The following is a 22,353-nucleotide window of genomic DNA, read 5'->3' on the forward strand; positions in this document are numbered from 1 at the left end:
GGATTGCAGTGGAACCCCCAGAATGTCTGAGAAGGAAATGTAGAGAAATTGTTTGTGGGGTGGGAAGGAAATTGAAGAGGAGGCGGTGGGGTACAATGTTTCTTCTTTGGTGGAACTGAAAGGTCTGAGCTTTGCAGACTTGGGACAATAGCCACAGAAGCAGTGAGCTCCTGATCTGGTCTCTCTCTCCCCCTCACCCCATTCCCCTGCTGGGGACCACCCAGTGCCCCCTTCCTCTCTCCCCTCTCCCTGCTTCCTCTGTGCAGGGGGAAAAAAAAGTTGGATTGTGAGGTCTTCTGTGGCCCACTGAAAGAGGGTGAGGGAAAAGGGAATGAATTTCTAATCTCCATATGGGAGGAGTGGCTGCTCTTGGGACAGTGGAGGGGTTTCACCTTGTTGTACCCACTCTGTACAAAGGTGAGAGGTAAATACATAAAATCAGCCAAAGCATCGTTCAAACCTGGTCAAAATGATTGACAAAGCAAACCCTGTACGATGGAAATGTTTTGACTTAAGTACACCCGTAGCAATATAACATCGGGGCATTCCACCAATGAGCTCGTGGTGATCAGTTTCTCTCAGACCTAATCTTTATTCTCTGAGTCTGTACAGTTCCATTCCTGTCAGATAACGCTTCTTTAAATTAAGCCTTGCTGTTGTTCCTTTCATCTACAAATCACGAAACCCATTCATTCATTCATGCAAGTTGGTAACTCATGGCCTTCCTGTGTGGCAGTTCTCATTTTTAGAAATGATGAAACTGACAGCTCAGAGAGTGCAAAGCTAGCCATAGAATGTGGGCATCCTTATTCATGGCTTTGCATGTTCACTGCAAAACCATCTGCCCCTTCTTTGTTGCAGATATTTTGGTTTTTCTCCCTGGTCTGCTTTTATCATCAGTGTGTTCTGTCTCTTTCTTCCCTTACTGCTCGATGTGTCTTTTCTCAAATTTTTTGAACTATTAATAAAATTATAAAACAAAAAAATTTATATTACGAATTAAATTCTCAATTAAAATCATTGTATTATATTCAAACAAGACCTGAAAAACATTGTAAAATAGATCTAAAACATCATCTATAACAACTACAACTTTACGATAGAAGTACATTTTCAGTGGTGGCCCTGAAAGCTATCAGTTTTTGTTTGTGTGGCCCTCATTAGGGTTTGAGTTTGACATGCCTGTCTTATCTTACTGGATGAAGGAGATACTGCTTCAAGTCTTGCAGTAGGATATAAATTGACACATAGAGAAAATGGGAGAGATTTGATCCACGTTAACTGGTTCTTCCAAATGTTGTTAGTGTAGATCCCATTACCTTACCTCCATCCCCACTTTTGTGGACTTTCTCAATTGTCATAGGCTTCAAATTGCAAGGGAGGTGGTAGAAGATTAGGGCTGGCTCACCCTTTTGCATAGGCATACAAGGATGCACAGGGAATGTGTGCAACCACAAGAGATACCACTGTTCAAAGGACCCTGTTCTTTTATGAGTGTATTTGTATAATGTTATGTGCACGTGGAATGCATATGTCCTAACTTCACACTGATACAGTCTTGAAGAACCGTAGTTACTTTACGCTAAGTAAGCGTTCTTTTTCTACTAAAATTTGAGTTAATTAGACAAACTGTCAGTTTAGAGATGCACCCAAGTGATGGTAATCAAAATCAGAATTTTTTCCCCAAACTTTTTGCTAAATTCTAGCCCATGGGTTGAGTGAAATGAGAATAGAAGTTAAGGGAATTGTAATTCTCTATTCTGTGTGGGTATGGGATGCCAGAAGATGCCGCTTGGATATGGTGCTTTTCCCTCTGACTCCTCCACCAAGCTTCCTTGTTCACGCTGGTATCTCCATTTATTCTGCAGACATTTTAAGGAACTCCCTTCATCTTCCCTGTTATTTTATGAGGTCTGGAGCAGCAGAACCTCTAGTGCAGGGGTGTATGACACTTTGTAAGTGGGGGCAGCGCAGTTGACCCCCCCCACTTCAATGTCTGCTGCCTCACCAGCCCTCTGCTTTCTCCTGTTTGTGTGTGCACGCGCGCACAGCAATTTCCCAGCTTGGTAAGGTAATCTCCTGCAGTCCTTCCCACAAGCACCTCTCCCACTTCAGGTACCTCCTGGAGCCTCTCAAATGTCCCACCTCATTTCTGAGCACCTCTCTCCCTTCCCCCCAGTGCATCCCGAAAGCGGGTGGGGGGGCACAACACAAAAAGTTTGTTCACCCCTGCTCTAATGAGCCTTGATAGGGCCATCACTGTGTCACAACCTTCAGTTCATTGTGGGGGCAGTCATTTGCCAAATATTGGAGACCCTTCAGACAAGGTGGGCAAGGCAAAATCTTTTATTGGACCAACTTCTGTTTGTTTGAAAGATGAGCTTTTGAGATACAAAGCTTACGTCTCTCACCAACAGAAATTGGTCCAGTAAGAGGTTGCCTCCCCTTCCTTATGACTCTAATATGCTGGGACCAACACAGCTGAAACACTGCATGTGGGAGATGCTGAAGTATTCCATCAAGACTCCACAGAAATTAGTAGTCTTGTTAGTCCCTGTGCCGCAATCTAGTTTGTTTTGTTAGTAGATTGATGTGCTTATGCAGAGCCCTACTCCTGTATACCTCTGAAGATTTCGGGAGACTAGCTTTCTTCTTGATAATCTTAGGAGAAGCACATTAGTAAAACTTTCTGTGGGTGTTAGGAGGAAGGTGAGAGTATGTGCCCTTTCTCCTCTTTTGCATCTCGTCCCATAACGGCAGTAAAGCAAATGACTGAGTTCTATACCTAAAATTTGGTTAAAGTGATGCTAAAATTTCAGGCATTTGTCAGTGGTCAATGTATACATTTTGTTTCAAGAATATTAAGGAATATTAATTAAAACACTGATACTAGCAACTCACAAATTCAGACGTACATTTACGCATGTAAAGAATCCAAAGTTTGAAACTGTAGCCACAACTCTTGAGTCAGCTTTCTAATGCTTTTTTTATGTAACTGTCAAGACTGTTGAAAGTTCACATGCATCACACTGCTAACAAATACCTGAAAAATGTACAGTTGGTATCTGGGAGAAAGGAAAAAAAAAATCTTTCTATCCAAGTCCATTGACACAGATTTTTTTCTCTAGTTAAATTTATCTACTTTATTTATTTTTAAACCAATATTTTGTTGAGGAAGAAAAGAGCCTTTGCAGCCTCTATTTAGGTGTGCTGAATTAACATTAACATCTGTTTTGTAAGATAAGTGGATTTTTAACCCACTTACCTGGCACCCAAGCATGTGTGTCATACTTCTGATTTTAAAGAGATTGTCAAGTCCTATTAATTCAGTTACATTTGATCAATTTATCCTTAATGTACATAGATAGAGTTGATGATGGCTCTTCTGTGTGTGAGAGACACTTTCAATCATAGTTAAAACTATGAAGATTTTGTTGATGAGAAGCTGATACAGAGGCTACGTCTACACTAGCCCCAAACTTCGAAATGGCCATGAGCAGATGGGAATAAAAGGACTTTGAAGTAGGCGGGGTCCTTTCGAAAAGGAGCCCCGTTGGGGCGAGCCGCGTCAATTTTGAAGCACTGCGGCCGCCCACGTGCTAATGAGGTGCTGAATATGCATTTCAGCGCTTCATTAGTAAACTTCGAAATGGCCATTTGCGTGGCCATTTTGAAGTTTGAGGCTAATGTAGACATGGCCAGAGAGACCAGCTGATTAGTTTTTAGCAGAGCTGGCATTAGGTCCTATATCTTTGGAGTCCCACTTCAGTGTCTCAAGCAGACGATCAATGTTCCTCTTCCAAGTAGCGCTATGAACCTAGTGCTGCTCTGTCTGCACTTGTGAGTTCAGTTTGAATTACCATAGCAATTGGCGTCATTCTTATTATGTGATGCTTCACAGTTGAACTTAGTGAGAAACATCAATGCATAATTGGAATTTAGAATGAAAATTGGACAAGCTATATTGCCTTTGGGCTGCATACTGTAATTTACTGAAGGATTTCAAAGTGTGAAAGTAATATAAAATGTTAAAACCAAAGTCAACTTTGTACCTTTATGTAAACTTACTGTTAAATTTTCAGGACAAAAGAAGAGTTTTCGTCAGTATCACGTGCAGTTTTTTGGTGATGCCCCAGAACGAGCTTGGATATTTGAGAAGAGCCTTGTGTCATTTAAAGGGGAAGAACAGTTTGAACAACTATGCCAGGAAAGTGCAAAGCAAGCCCTCACTAAAGCTGAGAAAATAAAGGTAAGAGATGTATAAAATAAATAAATAAAAGAAATGCAAGAACTCCACCACTTACTTGCAGGATTTTTACATCATTACAGAAATGTCATTTGATTCTAAATTATTGGAAATACGCGATCTAGAAAGCTTTCATGATTGTTTGCTTTACAGCATCTTACAGCTTTCGTTTCACATTTGAAACTAAAGAAAACAAGATGATGATGATTCAGTGAATGCCTGTGACTTTTTGCTGTTTGGCACTGAATTTCATGTTACTGATTCATGCCAAGAAAGATTTATTTAGTTGTTCTTCCTTGGTATTAGGACCATTCATGCAGACACAACTGGAATATTTCGAATAGAGACATACAGTAATCCCCCAAGATATGCACTTTTATGTGAGGAGGAAGAGCACTACGGGCAGTGCGGAGAGACCCTCAGCCCCATGTCTGGAAACCGGATGTGCAGTGCCTGGCCAGCAGAGCCAGCCGTGGGGTCCCCAGCCAGGTGGCAGGGAGGCCGATAGCCCTACAGCTGGTGCAGAGGCAGTCACGGGGTCCCTGGCCGGGGGGTGCGGACACCCTGCAGCCCTGTGACTGGAGCGTTCTTCCTCCCTTCCCTATCCAAGTGGCTGGGGGAAGGGAGGGAGAAGGCTCTTAGCCTGGTTCTCTTCTCTCCACTTGCGGGAACTGGGAAGCTGACCAGCCATGAGCTGGTCATTTCCTGGGTCCTGCAAGCCATGGGGAGACTGGAACTAGGCTGTCCTCTGCTTCCCAGCTCCGCCACTCTGGGAGCCAGGAAACTGATCAGCCCTGGTGTGCTGGTCAGTTTCCCAGCTCCTGCAAGCCCGGGAAGCCAGGAACTAGGCATAACTTGAGGCTTTACTGTACTGTGGACTACACCCTCTTGTAATTGGTTTTAATTTTGCATTGGTGTTTTATAATATAAACAGTAATTGTCTCAAACTAGCTTATATTTTTCTTGCAGATGTTAAAACCTGTTTCTGGGAAATTGCGGCCTCAGTGGGAGATGGGCATTAAGCAAGCCAGCGAAGCACTAGGCATGACAGTGGAGGAACGGAAAGCCAAGTTCACCTTTATCTACATTAGGGACAGACCTCATCTTAACCCTCAAGTGGCAAAGGAGGCTGGTATTGCTGTGAAATCATTAGAGGAGATGGATGAATCATCTTACTCAAATGAAGAAAGCACTCAAAGCCTGAAATTGAAAGAGTCTGGTATTCCTAGCAAGAGGAGAAGGAGGACCTCAAAATTGTCTGCGACTACTGATACTAAAGAAGGTGGTCAATCAGGGACTAAGAGTACTACCCCACAAAACGCATGTGACCAAGGAGAAACCAAAAGGGGGATAGGTTCTCCCCTTAGCAGAAAGAAAGCTATAGCATCCACTCCACGAAGCAGAAAGGGAGATGCAGTGTCTCAGTTTTTGGTCTTTTGTCAGAAGCACAGAGATGAGGTTAGTATTTTGTTGTGCTAATAAGTGTTAAATGGTGTTCTATTCATGTTCTGTTTTTCTAAACATATAGAAATATCTTCCTTCTCTTACTTGACAGATCATCTGAAAAGTAAATTGTATTTTGTTATGGTGGCAGTCAAGACCAACAAGGGGTTGTGCAGATGTTTAAAAAGCCAATCCCTGCCTTGAAGACTTTATAGTCTAACAACACAGACAAAAACTGGTGGTGAGGATAAAAGGAGAACTAGAACGTATAATAAAGTGATTGTAGTGGTACGCATTGTTAGTGCCATATTTGTTAATTTGTGTATCAAAAAATATTCAACACTGCTTGTTCCCTTGTCTTCCAATTCCCCAAAAGTTGTGATTAGCTACCTTGGAGGGGAGGGGAAGCTGCAGCCTACGCAAATGAAAAAAACAAAAGCTCTCACAAATCATTCAGAGTCTGTGGAGGTCAGTAATGATAGGGATCTAATGAACTGTGGAGAAAGCCCTCCTGATCCCATCACAAGTAAGGGTGACCATTGAGTTTCAGTGATAGTCTTGCCCAGCATCCCATGCTAACAGTAGTAGTTGCCCTCTGTATGGTATATGCCACTCCAGAGGAATATGACACACACTTTCCTAATGGCTTAATCAATTATTTGCTAGGTAGCTGAAGAATGCTTGTAATCCACATACCTGAAGAGACAAATGCTCAAGTGCTTCCGTACAGCCTATTCAAGTACACAGATTTGGCGTATTCATTCTGAAAGCCTAAGGCACTGGGATCTGCCACGTTAGACACCTGATTTGTATTTCCAGCTGTGCTAGAAATCTCCTTGCGCTACCTTTATAAAAATAGCAGGGAGACATATTGCTTTTCTTCCTCTTATGGTTAGTATGTGTCCTTGCCCAATCATAAAGGCTGCAGGATAAATGAAGTAGTAAGTAGCAAGTTGGTGGAAGAACTGAGACTACAACTAATGATCTTTTGATTCCCAGCAGAGCCCAGTTTCATATAGACCAAAAGATACTTTAAAGCTGCAGCTGGAGCTTTGTGTGCCATCTATAACAGTTCACCTTGTTGTACTGGAGAAGGTCAGAAAATTGACAATTGACCTCTTCAAGAAGTGCATAGAAAAGCTGGTGGTTCAAACATTTTACCATTTTTTTTTTGTTGATGATCTGCATTACCGAGGTCATCACTTCTGTGATCTCAGAAGGAAATATTTGTGCATAGAGTGTTTCTTGATGAACTATGCAGTAAAATAACATTACATTATGATCCAGCATGTTTTGCATCAGTGAAACAAACCCCTGGTGTACTCCTTTCATACTTGGTGTCCCATCAGCTGTGACTGAGATGATGTGGCTGGTTTTTATTTCTTTCATTTTTAGGCAGTCGCCAACAGCTGAAAAATAATCTTCTCCCCTTGTTTGGCCTTTGAGTAGCAGCAAGTTCAATAAACTGCTCTTGGGGTCCTTCAGAATTCACATACCTATTGAGAAGGGCAACTTGTGCAACATCATCACTTGACTTTTTTTTATAGCTGCCTTTGCTGCTGCTTTAAATCAGCTGTTTTGTTTTGTTTTGTTTCTTTAATCTGAACGACCTACTGAGATTGTGGCTTTTTGTACATCTTCTCAGATGTTCTTAAATTGTTCCCAGTTATCACCCAAGTTTTTTTTTTTTAATTATTCTTCTCACCTGAGTTAGTTCATTGTTTTCTGTTTTATGAAATTGGTCCTCAATTATTGTGTCCAGTTATGGGATGGTAGTTGGCGTAAACAAAATCATGTGACGGCAGCTTGAATAATGGGCTAGCCCATCTATTGTGTATTTCAAGGAGTTTCATAGGTGAGTTTCTCTGAAAGGGAGACTAACTAATTCCATTGGTTTGGGGCTGTTAGTCCATGCTGGCTTTTATTAACAGGGGTGGGCATGGATCTGATTCACAAACTATGTCTCTAAGGTTGGATCTATATATGAGATAAATTCAGTTTTTAATAAATTCAGTTCTTTAACCTCATTCTTAATGAATTCAGATTTGTGTCCACAAAGCTTCTTGAAACTCTAGCCACTGGTTTTCTGTGTAGCGTTTCTGCATCCCCATTGCCCTATGCAAGTCTGACAGTGTGACCAGTGATTTGGGGGTACCTATTCCACAGTGCCTTAGGCCTGGTTGCTTGAGGGTGTTTCATATTTGAATCCCAGAATGCAAAGCACTGCCCCGGAATTCAGAGCAACCGGTAACCACGTGAAAACAAACTGGAGATCGCGCCATTTCAGGAGGCCTTTTGTCCGTCAGCACAAGCACAACCCCAAATGCTTCAACTCCATAGCACGGATCATTTTGGCAACCACACCAGCTATCGTGCAATTTTGCCTTCAATTACAAAGCTCAAGTGATGGTTCAAAATCATGATGATGATGATGGTTTTGAAGAGCAAATCTCAAAACTGTGGTCCAAGAACTCACACCTGCTGGCTGCCTTGAATGCATTGGTGACAGTGGAGTGACGGTTTTGGACTTGTGAGACCAGCACACACTGATGGGACCACATCTGCAGTGGGTACAGAGCTTTTGCATGTGCAAGTGCGCTTTTATGGAAGTTTGTGATGTGCTGGCCCCCTCCCTGACGTGCAGCAACACAGGAATGAGGCCCGCTTTAACAGTTCAGAAGTGAGTGACAGTCACTCTGTGGAAGTTTGCAACACCTGACCATTACTGGTCAGTGGCAAATCAATTCAGGGTAGGCAGATCTACAGTGTGGCCCATGGTGATGCAGGTGGCCCATGCAATCTGTCGGCATCTCCTCAGGAAGACTGTGATCATGGGAGTTGTACAGGCAATAGCGGATGGCTTTGCTGCTCAGGGGTTTCCTAACTGCCGTGGGACAATAGATGGCATGCACATCCCCATCATGGCCCCAGACCACCTGCCCTCTGAGTATATAAATAGAAAGGAATACTTCTCAGTGGTTTTGCAGGGGTTGGTGGATCACAAAAATTGGTTCACCAACCTTGATGTTGGCTAGTGAAGGATGGTTCATGACACGTGCATCTTCCAAAATTCTGGGCTGTACAGAAAGCTCTTGTGTAGGAATTTTTTCCCAGACTGGAAAAATCATGATTGACAACATGGAGATGACTTTGCTCCCTTGCTTTATGAAGCTCTACACAGGAGTCCTAGACCCCAGCGAGGAAAACATCAATCACAGACTCAGCAAGGGGAGAATGGTGACTGAATGCACCTTTGGCCATTTAAAAGCGAGGGTCAAATGCTTATTGACCCATTTGGACCCACTGACCATACATCAGCTGCGGACCTGGGTGTAGCAGTGGGCAGCTGTGGCTTCAGCCCTCCCCCAACCTCCCCAGTGATTTGTGTTCTCTACCATTCCTGCACGCCACAAAATCACACTGAGCTCAAAGGAATGATTTTATTTTGCGGGGAGGAGAGGTTTAAGTGGCAGGAAAAAGAAGCGTTGTCAAGGATGCTTGAATAGCCTTTTGCAGTGTCCCTTGGAGCTAGGATGGCAGGCTACTCTTGCCCTTCTTATGTTTGGGGACCGCGATGACAGGGGATAGGTGACCTCTCTTCAGGGGACTCTGGCCTGCAGGTATCAGCTTCTGCAGTGCTGTGTTGGGAGTGCCTCTGCAGCTGCAGCAGGGAGTGCAGGACCTCAGTTTACTCCACAACTGCTGTTACACACTTTACTGCGGCTTCATTCTGCTTACTGGATATCGGACATTCTCTGCTGGAAATCGGCTCGACTCTGATGCCAATGAGCAGTGTCCTTTGTTAGCTTACTGTGTTCTGCTTCGTTCCACTCCATGTGCTGCAGAATGAAATCCTGCTTGCACCTTTTTTCTCTTTCTGGACCTGTCCCCCACACTGGGCATGGCAGCTGGAAAGTGAAGGTCAAAATTAAGATATCGTTCACATACTGTGCTTTCTAATGGAATAAATGTGTCTCTGTGTCTACTATCAGGGAAAGTTTCTTTTTGGAAGGCCTCTAAAGGCTTATTAAGGATGGGATTCTAAGCATGCATTTCACAATACGTGATTTACTATCACTTATCCAGCATGTTTCTTTTTGGACAGGGTAAGCTGTAAGCAATTATCCGCTTTTCAAGGGGAAAGGAGGGCTGCAAAGCAGGGGAAGCTGTCAGGTGTCGTGGGGCAGGGGAAAAAAATTTTTGGACATTCCTGGAGCAGTCCCCCCAGTGTGCAGGGAACACAGCAACTGGCAGCTTCATGGTGCGAGAAGATGTCGGGGAAGGGTTTGATTACAGCCACATGGATGGCTGCATGGAGGGGGAATCCCTTTAAAGTAAAAAGAAGTGCTGGATGGAAAGGTACGTGGGAGGGACACCCCACAGAGCTGCAAACCACGTGTGGGGGAATGGGAGGGGGCGGAATGGAGCACCTGCTGGCTGCTGCAGGAAATGTGAAAGGGCAAGAAGCATGGTTTAAAAAAATCCAATGCAAATTCCCATGCTTCTGTAGGTTGCCAAAGAAGATATCACCCTCCTAAAACTAACAGAAATGGACAAAGAAGACCTGCTCGTGCTGTGTGACTGCATGCCTGGAAAATTTGCTAAAATGCTGCGTGATGCGTTGACACCAGATTACTATCTGGTTGCCTGGCACAGCAAGGTGTGTTACCATGGAAGCCGCAAGAAATCAGGCCTGCCCAAGAACCTGATGAAAAAAACACAGGAGTGCCTGGATGAGGCCTTCAAGGAGATCTCCAAAAAGAAGAAGCTCTCTATCCCAAGAAATATTAACACACTGTTTTGAGGGGCACAGATCCATAGCAAACATGTGCCCTTACCTATCCCTATACCTGTACCCACCCCTAACCCACTTCTAGCATGAAGAATAAATACTCACCCAAACAGCTATGTCCCAGAGGCTCAGGGACCAGCATGGAGGGGACCGGTTTCAGGTCTATGGTGAAGAGCTCCAGGCTGTCAGGAAGAACTTCCTCAGCCCCCTGCTCACTGACCCTTTCTTCCTCCGGGGCAGCCAGCTCCTCCCGGCTCACCCTGAACTCCAGACCAGGGCCTCAACAAATGTCATAATTAAGACTGGGCTCCATGGTGGGATTGCTCCCCATAAGCATGCGCAGCTGTTCAGAATAGTGGCAGGTCTGTGGAGCTGCCGCTTACTTCTGTTTGTCTTCCCGGACTTCCTGATAGGCCTGGCAGTGTTCTTTTGCCTTCACCTGGCATTGCATCGAAGTCACAGGAGTAACCTCTGGCAGTCATCTTATGTTACATCTGCTCATAGATTTCCGTGTTTTTCTTTGCCATCCAAAGTCTCTTTGCCACATATTGGTCTCCCCAAATTGTAAGAAGATCCAGAATCTCCTGGGTGGGTCCATGCTGCAGCTCTCTTGTGAGCCTGAGAAGTACCAGGAAGATCACTGCCCTGAGTGCGCGTGATTGCAGGAGATGGCTACCGATGGAGTGTGATAGAATGGGCAAAGGAGTTTTTGCATTATGGGCATCTTTTGTATTTGCACGCCAGGGTGCTGCTGAATTGAAATTCTAATTCTAATTCAATCAAAAATTCATGGGCTTCCTGTGATCTTTTTTCTGTGCACCTGGATAGAGAGCAGCATACAACAAAGCAGCCATACATGGAGGATCACCATGTAGCTTTGTGGGATACATATGGGACACTTCTGGAGGCTAATAAATTTGAATTAAAGATATGGAGCTTCTATACTAGCCTTTATTTGAAATTTTAAATTTGAAATTGACATTATACCCATCCTGTAACATCAGCATTTTAACAGCATTAGGGCTCAATAAATCAAGCTAATGGTATTGTCAGTGAAGACAGTGATGTTTTAATATTGAGCTAACTCCTTTAAATTCAATTTTTATCTCGTAGTGTAGACACAGCCTAAGACTATCCTGGGCTACTTGAGTCTTGGTATGTGTAGTGAAACCAAACTCATGGTGATTTGATGGGTAATACTCGCGCTCTGATCGGGTGTGGAATTCTTGTTACTGATTGTCGCTGCTTGATATAATGATGTATGCTGATAGCTCTGAACAGTATTTTGTGCGTGGGACTGATGTCTGGGGTATGCAGTTTGGGCTGATGAGAGCTGGTTTATGACACGTGAGGTAGTATCAATAGTAATGAACATCATGGGATTGGACTGTTGTGCTAACTCATTGACGTTTTGTATTTGTGTGGCTTGTTCTCTTAGGTTTAGTTGAAAACCTCGAGTCTCTGAGAGTAGACAAGCTTGGGTTGTTCATTGCGGTAATAGGTAGGAGTAAGGCTCTGGTCGTTGCCTAGATGAGGTGGTAAGACTGAGAAAGTGATAGGTTTAAATGTATGTCCAATTGCATGAGTTGATACGGAAACTTCCAGGAGAATTTCATGGTTTTCAATTAGGCCAATATTGCGTTTACTATGTATAATTTGCATTCTGTATATGGAGAATGAAGTAATAGGACAAAGAATTGGGGGCTCAGGTACTATCGGACGGTTTTTCTAACATTTTTCTAGGAATCTGGGAAGGTTTCTATATGGATATCTATGTACCACTAGGAGTCCTGCAATGAGATGGTTTGGGAATAGGGCTGCTGCTCTTCCTCTTTCCCTCTGTCCTCCCAAAGCCTGAGTGTTTTTGACTAGTGATATATAGAATAGGTGTTCTCAACTTATTTTAGGGCCCTTCCCTGTGCTATAAAAACTCCTGGGTCCAGCAGGGTGTAGGAGCCTCTGGGTTTCAGCTGCTGGAGTGCTGGGGATTTGTGGCTTCAGCCACAGAGCCCACTGGCTGAGAATTGCTGGTATAGCGTATGCCGTGGGTAGGGTGTTATAGTGACATAAGAAAGATAATGAATGGTGTTAGGATTTTTTGATCACTGACTTGTTCAATAGAAAATTCAGGTTGTTACCTTCATTTAGGAATGTGTTTCTGCAGCAACATCCCTGTTTTTGCCACATTTTTATTCAAGGGCTTAAATCTCAGGCTCTCCTCCTGATACAGTGAAATCAAATAATGTGATTTAAAAACATGCAAGTATTGCGGTCTACAGATCTAGAAAACTGGATCATGACCACCTTCAGCGTATCTGGACACAGAATGCCATGCATCCTCCTAAATGCCAGCTATTCTAGATAGCAGGAGGCCTTCCTCAAAATCACCATATGCTGGGACAGACCCAAAGGCCAGTTCCCTAAAACCACATTCTAAATGAGGAAGGAAACATCCCGATGTCAAGTTGTAACAGAACATCCCAATATCAACGGTGGTGCAAAAACATTTCCCAAATATAACAGGAACATACTGACCCCTCCTAAAAGATAATGTTAGGATGATTCTACATAATAGAGATGTTTTAGCTGAATTAACTTGTACGAGTTGAGGGGTAATAATAAGCCGCATTGGGGGCAGTAACTAACTATGGGTTTGTCTACACTCAGCAGAAGATTGCTCCTGCAACTGATCTTCTGGAGTTGAATTTAGCACATCTGGTAGGGACACACTAAATCAAGCATGGGCATCTCTGTCAACCACTGTACTCCTCGGAAAGTTGACAGGAGGTTATCTCCTGTCTACTTCCTCCTGTGGGGACAGCAGAGAAAGTGGACTCCAGCTACAACTGCCTTATGTCAGAAGGGCTGTAGTCACTTCTTTGTATTGGGGTCTAAAGTTGTATCTCAGAGGGAATATCTTTGTGTGGCTTAGGGAGGAATGGAAAGTCCCACTGTTCACTGCAGTGTTCCATTGTTACAGTCATATGTGTATTAGTGGTCTAGTAAACTCTGTAGAATGCTAGTACCATTTTTTGTCAACAATTAACCTGGTTGGGTTCCTTTTTCCATTGAGGGATCTTTTGGTCAGTGGGAGAGTTGCTCAAGGCCTGTCTTGCCAAATGTCTGTGCAGGGCTGGAGATGTACCTGTGATGGGGTTCAGGGGACCCCAAGCACTGCACCTCATCATCAGCCACAAGTGGCTCTCATTCAGTAGGTAGAACAGGAAGTTTATATGTTGACAGGCACAAAGTAATACAGAGGTGTCATTAAAGTAGGCAGAGACAGTCATTCCAATCCATCTTGGGAAGAGGAGGTCCGAGGGGTGCTCCTAACTAGGGTCTAGCTCCACTCAGCACAGGCCACGTGCCTTCCCACTCACCCCATCTGACTGCCAGCCTCTGATTCAAAACCAGCTGGGCTCCTTCCCACTCTTTGTTCAGGGACAGAAGTTTTACCTGACAGCTTAGGTTACAGACAATAGCCTGTGTGAGCTACTCGGCCTGTCACTCGCACACATCCCTCACTACATCACAGCACCCATTTAGCCAAACATAATGAACGTCTTCTAACCACGTTCCATTTAATATGTTTAATCTTTTAAACAGTTCTGTTCTTGTTAAAGAGGCTTCTCTGTGCTACAGTATTTTAACACGTCTACCTCTCTGTTGCTCTATACCAAGAGTTTATGAAAAATAATTATCACACGTGGGCTTCTTCATAGTTGATTGAACAAAGTATAATTTTGTGGAATCTCCATCATTGGAGGTATGTAAGAGAAGGTTAAATAAACATAAATCAGGGATGATCTAGTTGCTGATTGGTTCTGCTGTGAGGGCAAGTGCCTGGAGTTGATGATCTCTCATGATCACTTCCAGTTCTAGTATTCTGTATTCGTATAATAAAATATGGAATGTATTCTAAAATATGTAAGTGGTCCATGAAAATGTTAACTAAATTACTTCCAGCATATATAATAAGTAATACAGCTGCCAAAATATTTCCAAATACTTCTCTTTACTTTTGTGTAATCTGTGAAGGACCACCCTCCCATCCCCACCCTACTCCTCCCCAGAAAGTGTTTGTCAATTTTTATTGTGGTATTTATTTAAATTTTGCCAGTTATGAATTTACAAGGATATTTTCATTGATGTAGTCCATTCATACTCAGTGTTTTGGAATGTTTAAAGTTATCCAAGTTAATGTTTTTAGAATCATTTACGGTACTTTATAATACAATCTGTGTGGCTAAAACCTTATTTTTAGGGCTAAATGGGATATGCTATGAATCTTCCAATCTGCACTCTTACAGTTTTATGAATAGAGTAGTATTTTGAGTGGGTTTGTGTGTATTAAACCACTGCATTAGAATAATATGGGTGTACAGCACTCAGTTTTTTTCTTTAATATATACCCTATTTTTGCATACACAGGTGATTGCTGAACATCCAGATGCTTCACATGAGGAGATAGAAGAACTGCTTGAATCGCAGTGGAACATGCTTAGTGAAAAACAGAAAGCTCGCTATAACACAAAGTTTGCCATAGTGACCTCTCCCAAATCTGAAGAAGACTCTGGTAAACGTAAAACTGTGCTAGTGTACTCTAACTAAATTTCATATACATAGTGATGTTAAACTAAGCACATATATGACACCTGTAGGGGAAAACAGCTATCATTGTTTTCTGGTTTTAATTCTTGGTGTTTGTGCCAATAGGAAAAGATTGCCAATGGTTACAATAAAATCAATCCATGGAGTCTACATTCCTTGCTCATTGTTCTACAAAGTTGTTATATGTAAATGTTCTACTGTTAGAGATTGGTGGCTTCTCATTCTTCTTCTGCCCATAAGCAGCTGCCATTATCTCTACTGACCACTAAATGTGGATGGTGCAAATGGGAAAATAAGGCATCTTGTTAATGTAAATTTATGGTTTAGTTCTTAAGACTAGTTTAAGTGGTTTATAAAATGTAACCACTACTGTCCTTTCTTTATATTTACACGCACAGACACACACACACACAATTTTAAAAAAGTTTTACCTCATAAGATTTATCAGATCAGGAAGCAAGCAATTCTTTACTTTATTCTAAACCTTTCTTCCATTTTGGCATTTTTGTGGTACTGCAAAGCTTTTAGGACAGCATAAGAAATTGTAGGTGTTTTTTGCTGTTGGCTTAGATTCAGGGTCTTTATAAACAGCAATTTATTTAGAATTTTGTTATAATTTGAGTTGTTCTTTTTACTATCTTCCTTGAGAAGAAAAAATGAAGGGTGTGTGGGGCTTGCTTTACCCTTCTCAGTCTATTTAAAAATGTCTGGTATACATAGTGTTTTACAGCACTACAGGAAGGCCTGCTGCGGAAGTATTTGAAGCTACCAGGTGGTGCTTTGGGCAGTGACAAGAATGAGAGGGAGTGTTTGAAAGATGTCAGATTTGGAAAAAAAAAATGTATAAAAATGGCAGTGAGTTGTGTTATCTTTCTGTGTGTGAAATAACATTTTGTGGAAAATTGATGATATTTTAAGTGTCAGATACTTGGATTCTTTTTATTTAAAAAAAAAAAACAACATCATTCTGTATCTCTCAAGGTTCATCATTGAAGAATATTGGAGAGGCCAAACGTAAAGTGTTTCAAGACTCACCTAAAAGGAGATCAAGATCCAGAAGTAATTGAAATTTGTGTTATGTGGAATTAGTTCATCATTATAAGTAGCTATTGAGTGTAACTTTTTATGTAATCACCCCACATATCATAATTTCTTTATTTCTTCTCAGATGTTGTCGTCTTTTGACTTTAGAGTTTTAATGGATCCCAAATTAAATATCAAAACACTGTAATACTGAATTTTGTTCAACTTCCTCAGTGTCATACAAGAAATGTAACTGGAATTGTACCTGTACCAGGTGTTACTAGTACATATATTTGTGTATGTTTTCAGTTGTCTGCAAATGAAAACACATCAGTTTAATCATTCCCTATCCAAACTCTCCCATCGTGTAATTTAGGAAACATTTTTATGCTGGCTTTGTGTAAATAGCAGGTTCTCCTGGAGCCATTTTAATTTAAGTTTGCAGATTCAGAGCCGCTTTGAATATAAGATAATAAAAATTCATAAATCAATTGGCTATGGAAAACAACTAATTTAAGGTTGTTGCTTTAATCTGAAATGTTTAGCAGAAATTAGCTGCCATTGAAACAGCACACTTCTAGCTATAAGACAAATTTTAAATGATAATTTTTGTAAAAAAATTTTGTATAATATAGCAATTTCTCCATATTAAATATGCAACGTCTCCTCTCAAGTTGCATAGTCCTGGAGGTCAATGTTAAGTGTAAGTGTTATAGGTCCCATCATTCATCATAATGAACCAGACCTTTTTCTGAACAATTATACTAACTCTACCTCAAAATGGTAGATAACTAGACCAAGTAAGTGGCTATGTAGAGCAGTCACTGACCTTTTGTGTTTCAGCTTTACATGGAAACTAAACAAATGAATGGTTATATAAGAAATTCATGTACAAGAAATGATCTTATAAAAATCTTCAAGGTTTTCATTCACAAAACAGAAGTATAATGGAGTTTTTAAGGCCTTCTATACACTTGTATGTTTAAAGATAGGAATTGCCATGCAAGATAAGGCCAGAGATCCATATAATTGGTGATATTCTGTCTCTGACAGACGTCCCTTAATAGATGCCTTCATTCTCCAGTACCTTCATCTATATCCTTCAGAGAACTTAATAAAAGAATGAGGGAAACACTTAGAACTTGGGTTCAACTCACTGTTACAAAGAATTAGCAGTTGCAGTTTTATAGAACAGCTCTGTTTTATTTGATAGGATACAAATTTAGGAAGTTGTATATTCAGATTTTAGACTAGTGCGTGTGCATATGGATCTGTCTTAGCAGGAAGTAAGAGTTTGGAGGCATTTTAGAACTAGCCTTCAATTATAAAAGCCAAACCCTAGGCATTGAGGCATTAACCAAATTTGTTAATATTTTAAACCGTTTTTTAAAAGTAACAATTTAAATATAGCTTAGATTAGGTTAAGGTAATTTCAAAGTGAGCTTTAGATTTTTTTTCATGTAAGTTTCCCCCATCCCCCACCCCAAGGTAACTTACATGGAAATAAAAGAAACCAAAAAAAGAGGACAAAGGAATCTTCAGAAGATTTTGAAGTTCAGGAAGCACCTAGGAAAAGACTCAGGATGGATAAACAGAATAATCGGAAGGTAATTATATCATTGGTTTGTTTAAATCAATTATAGCAGCACCAATTACTCTGCTATATTTAAGTTTGTCAGCATTTCCATTTTCAGGATTCAATATTTGTTTATAACAAAACCAAATCAAGCAATTGTAAAGATGTCTCTTTGGGTGCACTTTATTAAAAAGATTTTGCTTATTTAGCAGTGAGGTAGTGATATCTGAAGAGAGGTCCTTGCTAGTTGAAATTAGCTGAAAACATGTACTAGTAAGATTTATTTCCCATGGGCAAAGGCTCTCCCACTAGTTTTCTTGGTTTACAATTATATCCCTTTTCCATGTGTTAAAAAAGTAGATATGTGCATGTGAATATTACCACAATTTGTCTGAATCAAAGACTGTGTCCTTAAAAAATAGGGAATGAATGCACACTTTTTAAGAATCAGATTTAAACCTATCAAACATTTTAGGTTGGTAGCATGTCCTTAAATCCAATCTGCTAAAATTAGAAATTGCCATATATATCATAATTTATTTTTAAGGTGTCAGCTTTCATGACTTGCAACTTCATGGAATGCATGAAGTGAAAGAAAAAGAAATGTAGATGGGATACAGAGATGGCAGTGTCATGTCAGAGCTAATTCAGGCATGTGAATCTGGATAAGAAGGTGAGAATACCGAAAAGGAAAATTACTTCTGGTAATGAGTCATTCCGAGTTCTTATTTAGATCCATTCTGATGGTGTCAAATTTACATATGAATTCCAGCTCAGCAGTTTTACATTGCAGCCTGGTTTTTTTTGAAGATTTTTGCTTGAGGAAGGCAATTTTCTGTAACAGTGTGTCCAGAGAAGTTAAAATATTCTCCCACAGGTTTTTTTTTGTACTGTACCATTCTTGTTTGATTTTTGCATCCATTTATTCTGTAGTGTAGTGACAATCCAGTTTGTCCAATGTACATGGCAGAGGGGCAATATTGGCACATGATGACATATCACATAGGTAGATGTGCAGGCAAATGAGCCTTTGATGGTATGGCTGATGGTGTTAGATCCCATGATGTCACTACAGTAGCTGTGTGGACAGAGTTGGCAACGGGTTTTGTTGCAGGGATTGGTTCCTGGGTTAGAGTTTCTATTGTGGTGTGCATGGTTGGTGGTGGGTATGTGTTCAGGTTAGAGAGCCTGTCCCCCCATGATCCGCAATAGCAAGGATTGTCATCTAAGATAGGTTGTAGATCAGTGGGGGGCAGGCTGAATGCAGACCTCTGGGATTCCACCTGCAGCCGAAAGACCTCTTGCAGTTACTCCTCCCCCAACCACTGTCTCCAAATCTGAAGAAGTGGATCTGCCCCATGAAAGCTTATCACCTAAAAAAATTTTTTTTGTTAGGCTGTAAAGTGCTACATGACTCCTTTTTTGTTTTGCCTTGGAAGGGTTGCTGATCTCTGTTTTAGTTCCTTAATGAGTTGGAGAGTTTTTGACTGCTGAGTTGGAATACGTACTCAAATTTGCCACCATCAGTATAGATCTGCATAGATACTGGAAATGGCTTCTTCATTACGATAAGTAATCTTCCACTTTAGGTATTCTCACCTTATTCAGATCCACCTTGATTGATTTAGGTCTGATGTAGCATTCCCATCTCTCTATTCCTACTATCTGTTTTTTTTAATTTCATGTCATGTGTCTGATAAAGTGAGTTGCAACTACTGAAATCTAATGCCGTTATAAAATTGTTAGTCTTTAAGGTGCCACTGGACTTTTGTTTCTCTTCTCTCCCCGCCCCCCGCCCCTCCCCCCTAATTGGACAAATATGACTGTCTCTGAAACTGATGTGAGAGCCTGCCTTTAACTGGCTCTTCTTCAGTGCTTAACTTGTTTATCAGGATTAGATAATTTTCCTTTGAGTAGTGTCCAGAAAGGTGCTTCACTGTAGGGACTCAGATACTCCCATAGTTTGGCACCCATTGGGACACAGATCTCGAAGAATCATCTTTACTGCACAAGGTGAGTAACTTCTTTTATGGACTTGCTTAGATCACTAGGGATTCAGTTTATAGAATTCTCTGCTAATATTTAGGCATTTGGGTAGATTCAGTGAAGTCTGTAAAACTAATCTTATGGAACGATAAACACATGGAAGTGTGTTACAGATCAGGCCATAGTAATATAGTCTGTGAAGGACTACTGTAAAATAGTGTTGTGAATCCCCAGGGTGTGGCGAGAAGGGACATTGTAATTCAATTTTTGGCTCCAGAATTCTAGAATAGTTCAGCAGTCCACTTTATCACCATATAGAATTAATGATCACTTGGCTGTCATCCATTATGGAGTGGTGGGGGGTACTGAAGCTGTACTTCCTTTTCTTTAGTTTCAAATCACTGGCAGATTTTTAATAATCTTTGTCCTCGGGAGCCGGAAGTTTGGGAGTGATCATGAAATTTTGCTCTTTGCGAAGGAGCAGTGTGTGTCTGTTGGGGCTCTTTGCTCTTTGTTTATGAAATTTAAATGCCATGCAACAAAATTATTAGGTGGTAATACATACTCATAGATTGAAAAATTTCATAGGTCGTTGAAACATATAGAAATCACATTAACACAATGAGAGCTGCATTAGAAGAGCTAAATATGTAAGCAAGGACATTTTCAGTGAAGAGTTAATAAGACCATGGATCCTCATCATCTTTTTAAAAAATACAAGACATTTATGAACCTCAAGGAACTATAGCTTCTAATTGTCTCAAGTACAGAGCATTGACGTAAACATAGTCTTACTCAGCGTAGAATATGACTGATGGATAGGCAGAACTGCTATTGATTTCTATTAGGGTTTGTTTTTTTTTTGTGGTTGGTTGGTTGGTTGTTGTTTTTTTCTTTTTTGTGGGGCAGGAGCAGGCATGGAGGAGAATCCAGGATGGCCACTTCTTCCTCTGTAGTCCTGCATGTAGTCTCATTAATGTTGAGTCTCCAACTCAACAGTGGATTGCCTGAGGAGAATTGATAAGTATTTAGACAAACCTGGAGCAAATCTATGGCATATCAGTATTTCATCGACAAGAGTATTTTATCGTGGAAATCTTAGCACAGCCGTTAACAATACCAGTGCAAAATGACACTGCTGTATGTAGTGAAGTTAAAAACAAGCAACTGAGACTTAAAATTCAAATTTATATATTTCTGCTGCAGTTACATTAATAACGTAACCATTTTGGACAAAAGAATAATAAAGCTGACGGAAGTGCTTTATCTTTATATAGGCTTTTCCTCTTCATGCAGGGGTTTACACTTCAGTTTTGGGAGGGTAGGGTAGACATTGAATATGTAGAGTTTTATGTTTGGTTTGGTTTTGGTTTTTCATTTTTATTCAACAGTTCTATAGTCTGTGTTGTTGGTGGTTAATAAAATAAACGTGTCTAAAGTGGAAACTTACCATAGCTAAACTACTTTACAATATAGATCAGGATGTTTGCAAAGACATTTTCTTTCTAATAACAGAAATCCAGAAGTATTGCCACCTTTATCCAATCACTCATAAATTAGGAGTTTTTTTCTTTTTTCTTTTTTTATTTTTTTTTTTGTGACAGAGGGAGACAAGCAATGACAAAACAGCAAAAACAAAGGTCACAGAAACCTTCTCTTCACAAAAGAACCAGTCAGGTAATGTGGTCAGAATAAGTTTTAATTGACTTTTTCAATTAAATCATTGAAACTTAACAGGTTGTCTGAGACAGCCATCTATACTTTGTTTGAAGCCATATTGAATAACACTCATTAGGCTGCAGTTTGAGGGGTCACACTCTTCACTTGCCAGCATTTTGCATTCCTTTATTTGTTTGAAATTCTGTATTGCTGATTTAAAGCAGCAGTTCACAACTTCGCCATTTGATGGCACCAAATTAAAACATTTTCCCATTGATATGGTAAAGTAGCAATATAAATTTTGCAGTTGAAATGCATGATTTATCAGACATTTATCCAATAAAAGTGTATATAGTAAATAGTGACCATCAAACCTAAACTGAAAACGATTCAAGATTTTTTTTAATCAGCTGTTTGATGGGAAGCAATATGGATAGTCAAGGGAGTTATAAAACAATCGTGTGCTAAATGGTTCATTGATCAGTTCTGGTCATCATACACAGGTTTAAGGTAACTTTTATAAGAACACATCAATTTAATTCTTGTATTCAGTTCCAAAGTGTTAGTAAACTGCAAAAAGACAAATGAAATATACATATTTTTGCCATTTTTAATGTAAACACCCACTTCCTTTCTATTTAAATTTTTGTTAATATGAGGGGGTTTACCAAAGTAAATCCAATTTTCCTGAGGTCAAGTAGGCCTTCTACTGTAGTGTTTGAGCAAATTAGTGTTACATCTCTTTTTAAAAAGTAGTAAATCACAGAATATTGTAATTTAAAAAAAAATTATAAGCACACCATTTGGGAAATGGTAAATTTTTTTCTTTAGTACGTACTTGTTTAATTGGAGAGCTCTTGAGTCTTCAAAACAAACTACATCACTATTTCAAAAAAAGATTGTGCACTTCTTATTCGGTACTACATATTTGCCCAGAAGACATATCTAACCAAAACCTTCCCTTTTCCGAGGGAATATTTTAAATGGCTTCAGGGAGATAACGTTTTAAAGGTCCAA

The 22,353-nt window shown here is 40.6% G+C and overlaps 1 protein-coding gene across 3 annotated transcripts in view; it reads left to right on the forward strand.

Annotated features, from left to right (window-relative positions):
• NSD2 (nuclear receptor binding SET domain protein 2) overlaps positions 1-22,353 on the forward strand; it is a 149,414-nt gene that overhangs the window by 69,797 nt on the left and 57,264 nt on the right. For 2 of the 3 annotated variants that reach the window (XM_074992331.1, XM_074992333.1), the window contains exons 4-9: positions 4,083-4,249; positions 5,216-5,704; positions 14,913-15,057; positions 16,074-16,151; positions 17,604-17,722; positions 21,282-21,354. In XM_074992331.1, the coding sequence (XP_074848432.1) occupies positions 4,083-4,249; positions 5,216-5,704; positions 14,913-15,057; positions 16,074-16,151; positions 17,604-17,722; positions 21,282-21,354 (1,071 nt within the window). The remainder of the gene's footprint in view (positions 1-4,082; positions 4,250-5,215; positions 5,705-14,912; positions 15,058-16,073; positions 16,152-17,603; positions 17,723-21,281; positions 21,355-22,353) is intronic. The other variant, XR_012645318.1, reaches the window with a different exon arrangement.

Source organism: Carettochelys insculpta, chromosome 4 (assembly GCF_033958435.1).
Source record: "Carettochelys insculpta isolate YL-2023 chromosome 4, ASM3395843v1, whole genome shotgun sequence".
NCBI classification, from domain to species: Eukaryota; Metazoa; Chordata; order Testudines; family Carettochelyidae; genus Carettochelys; species Carettochelys insculpta.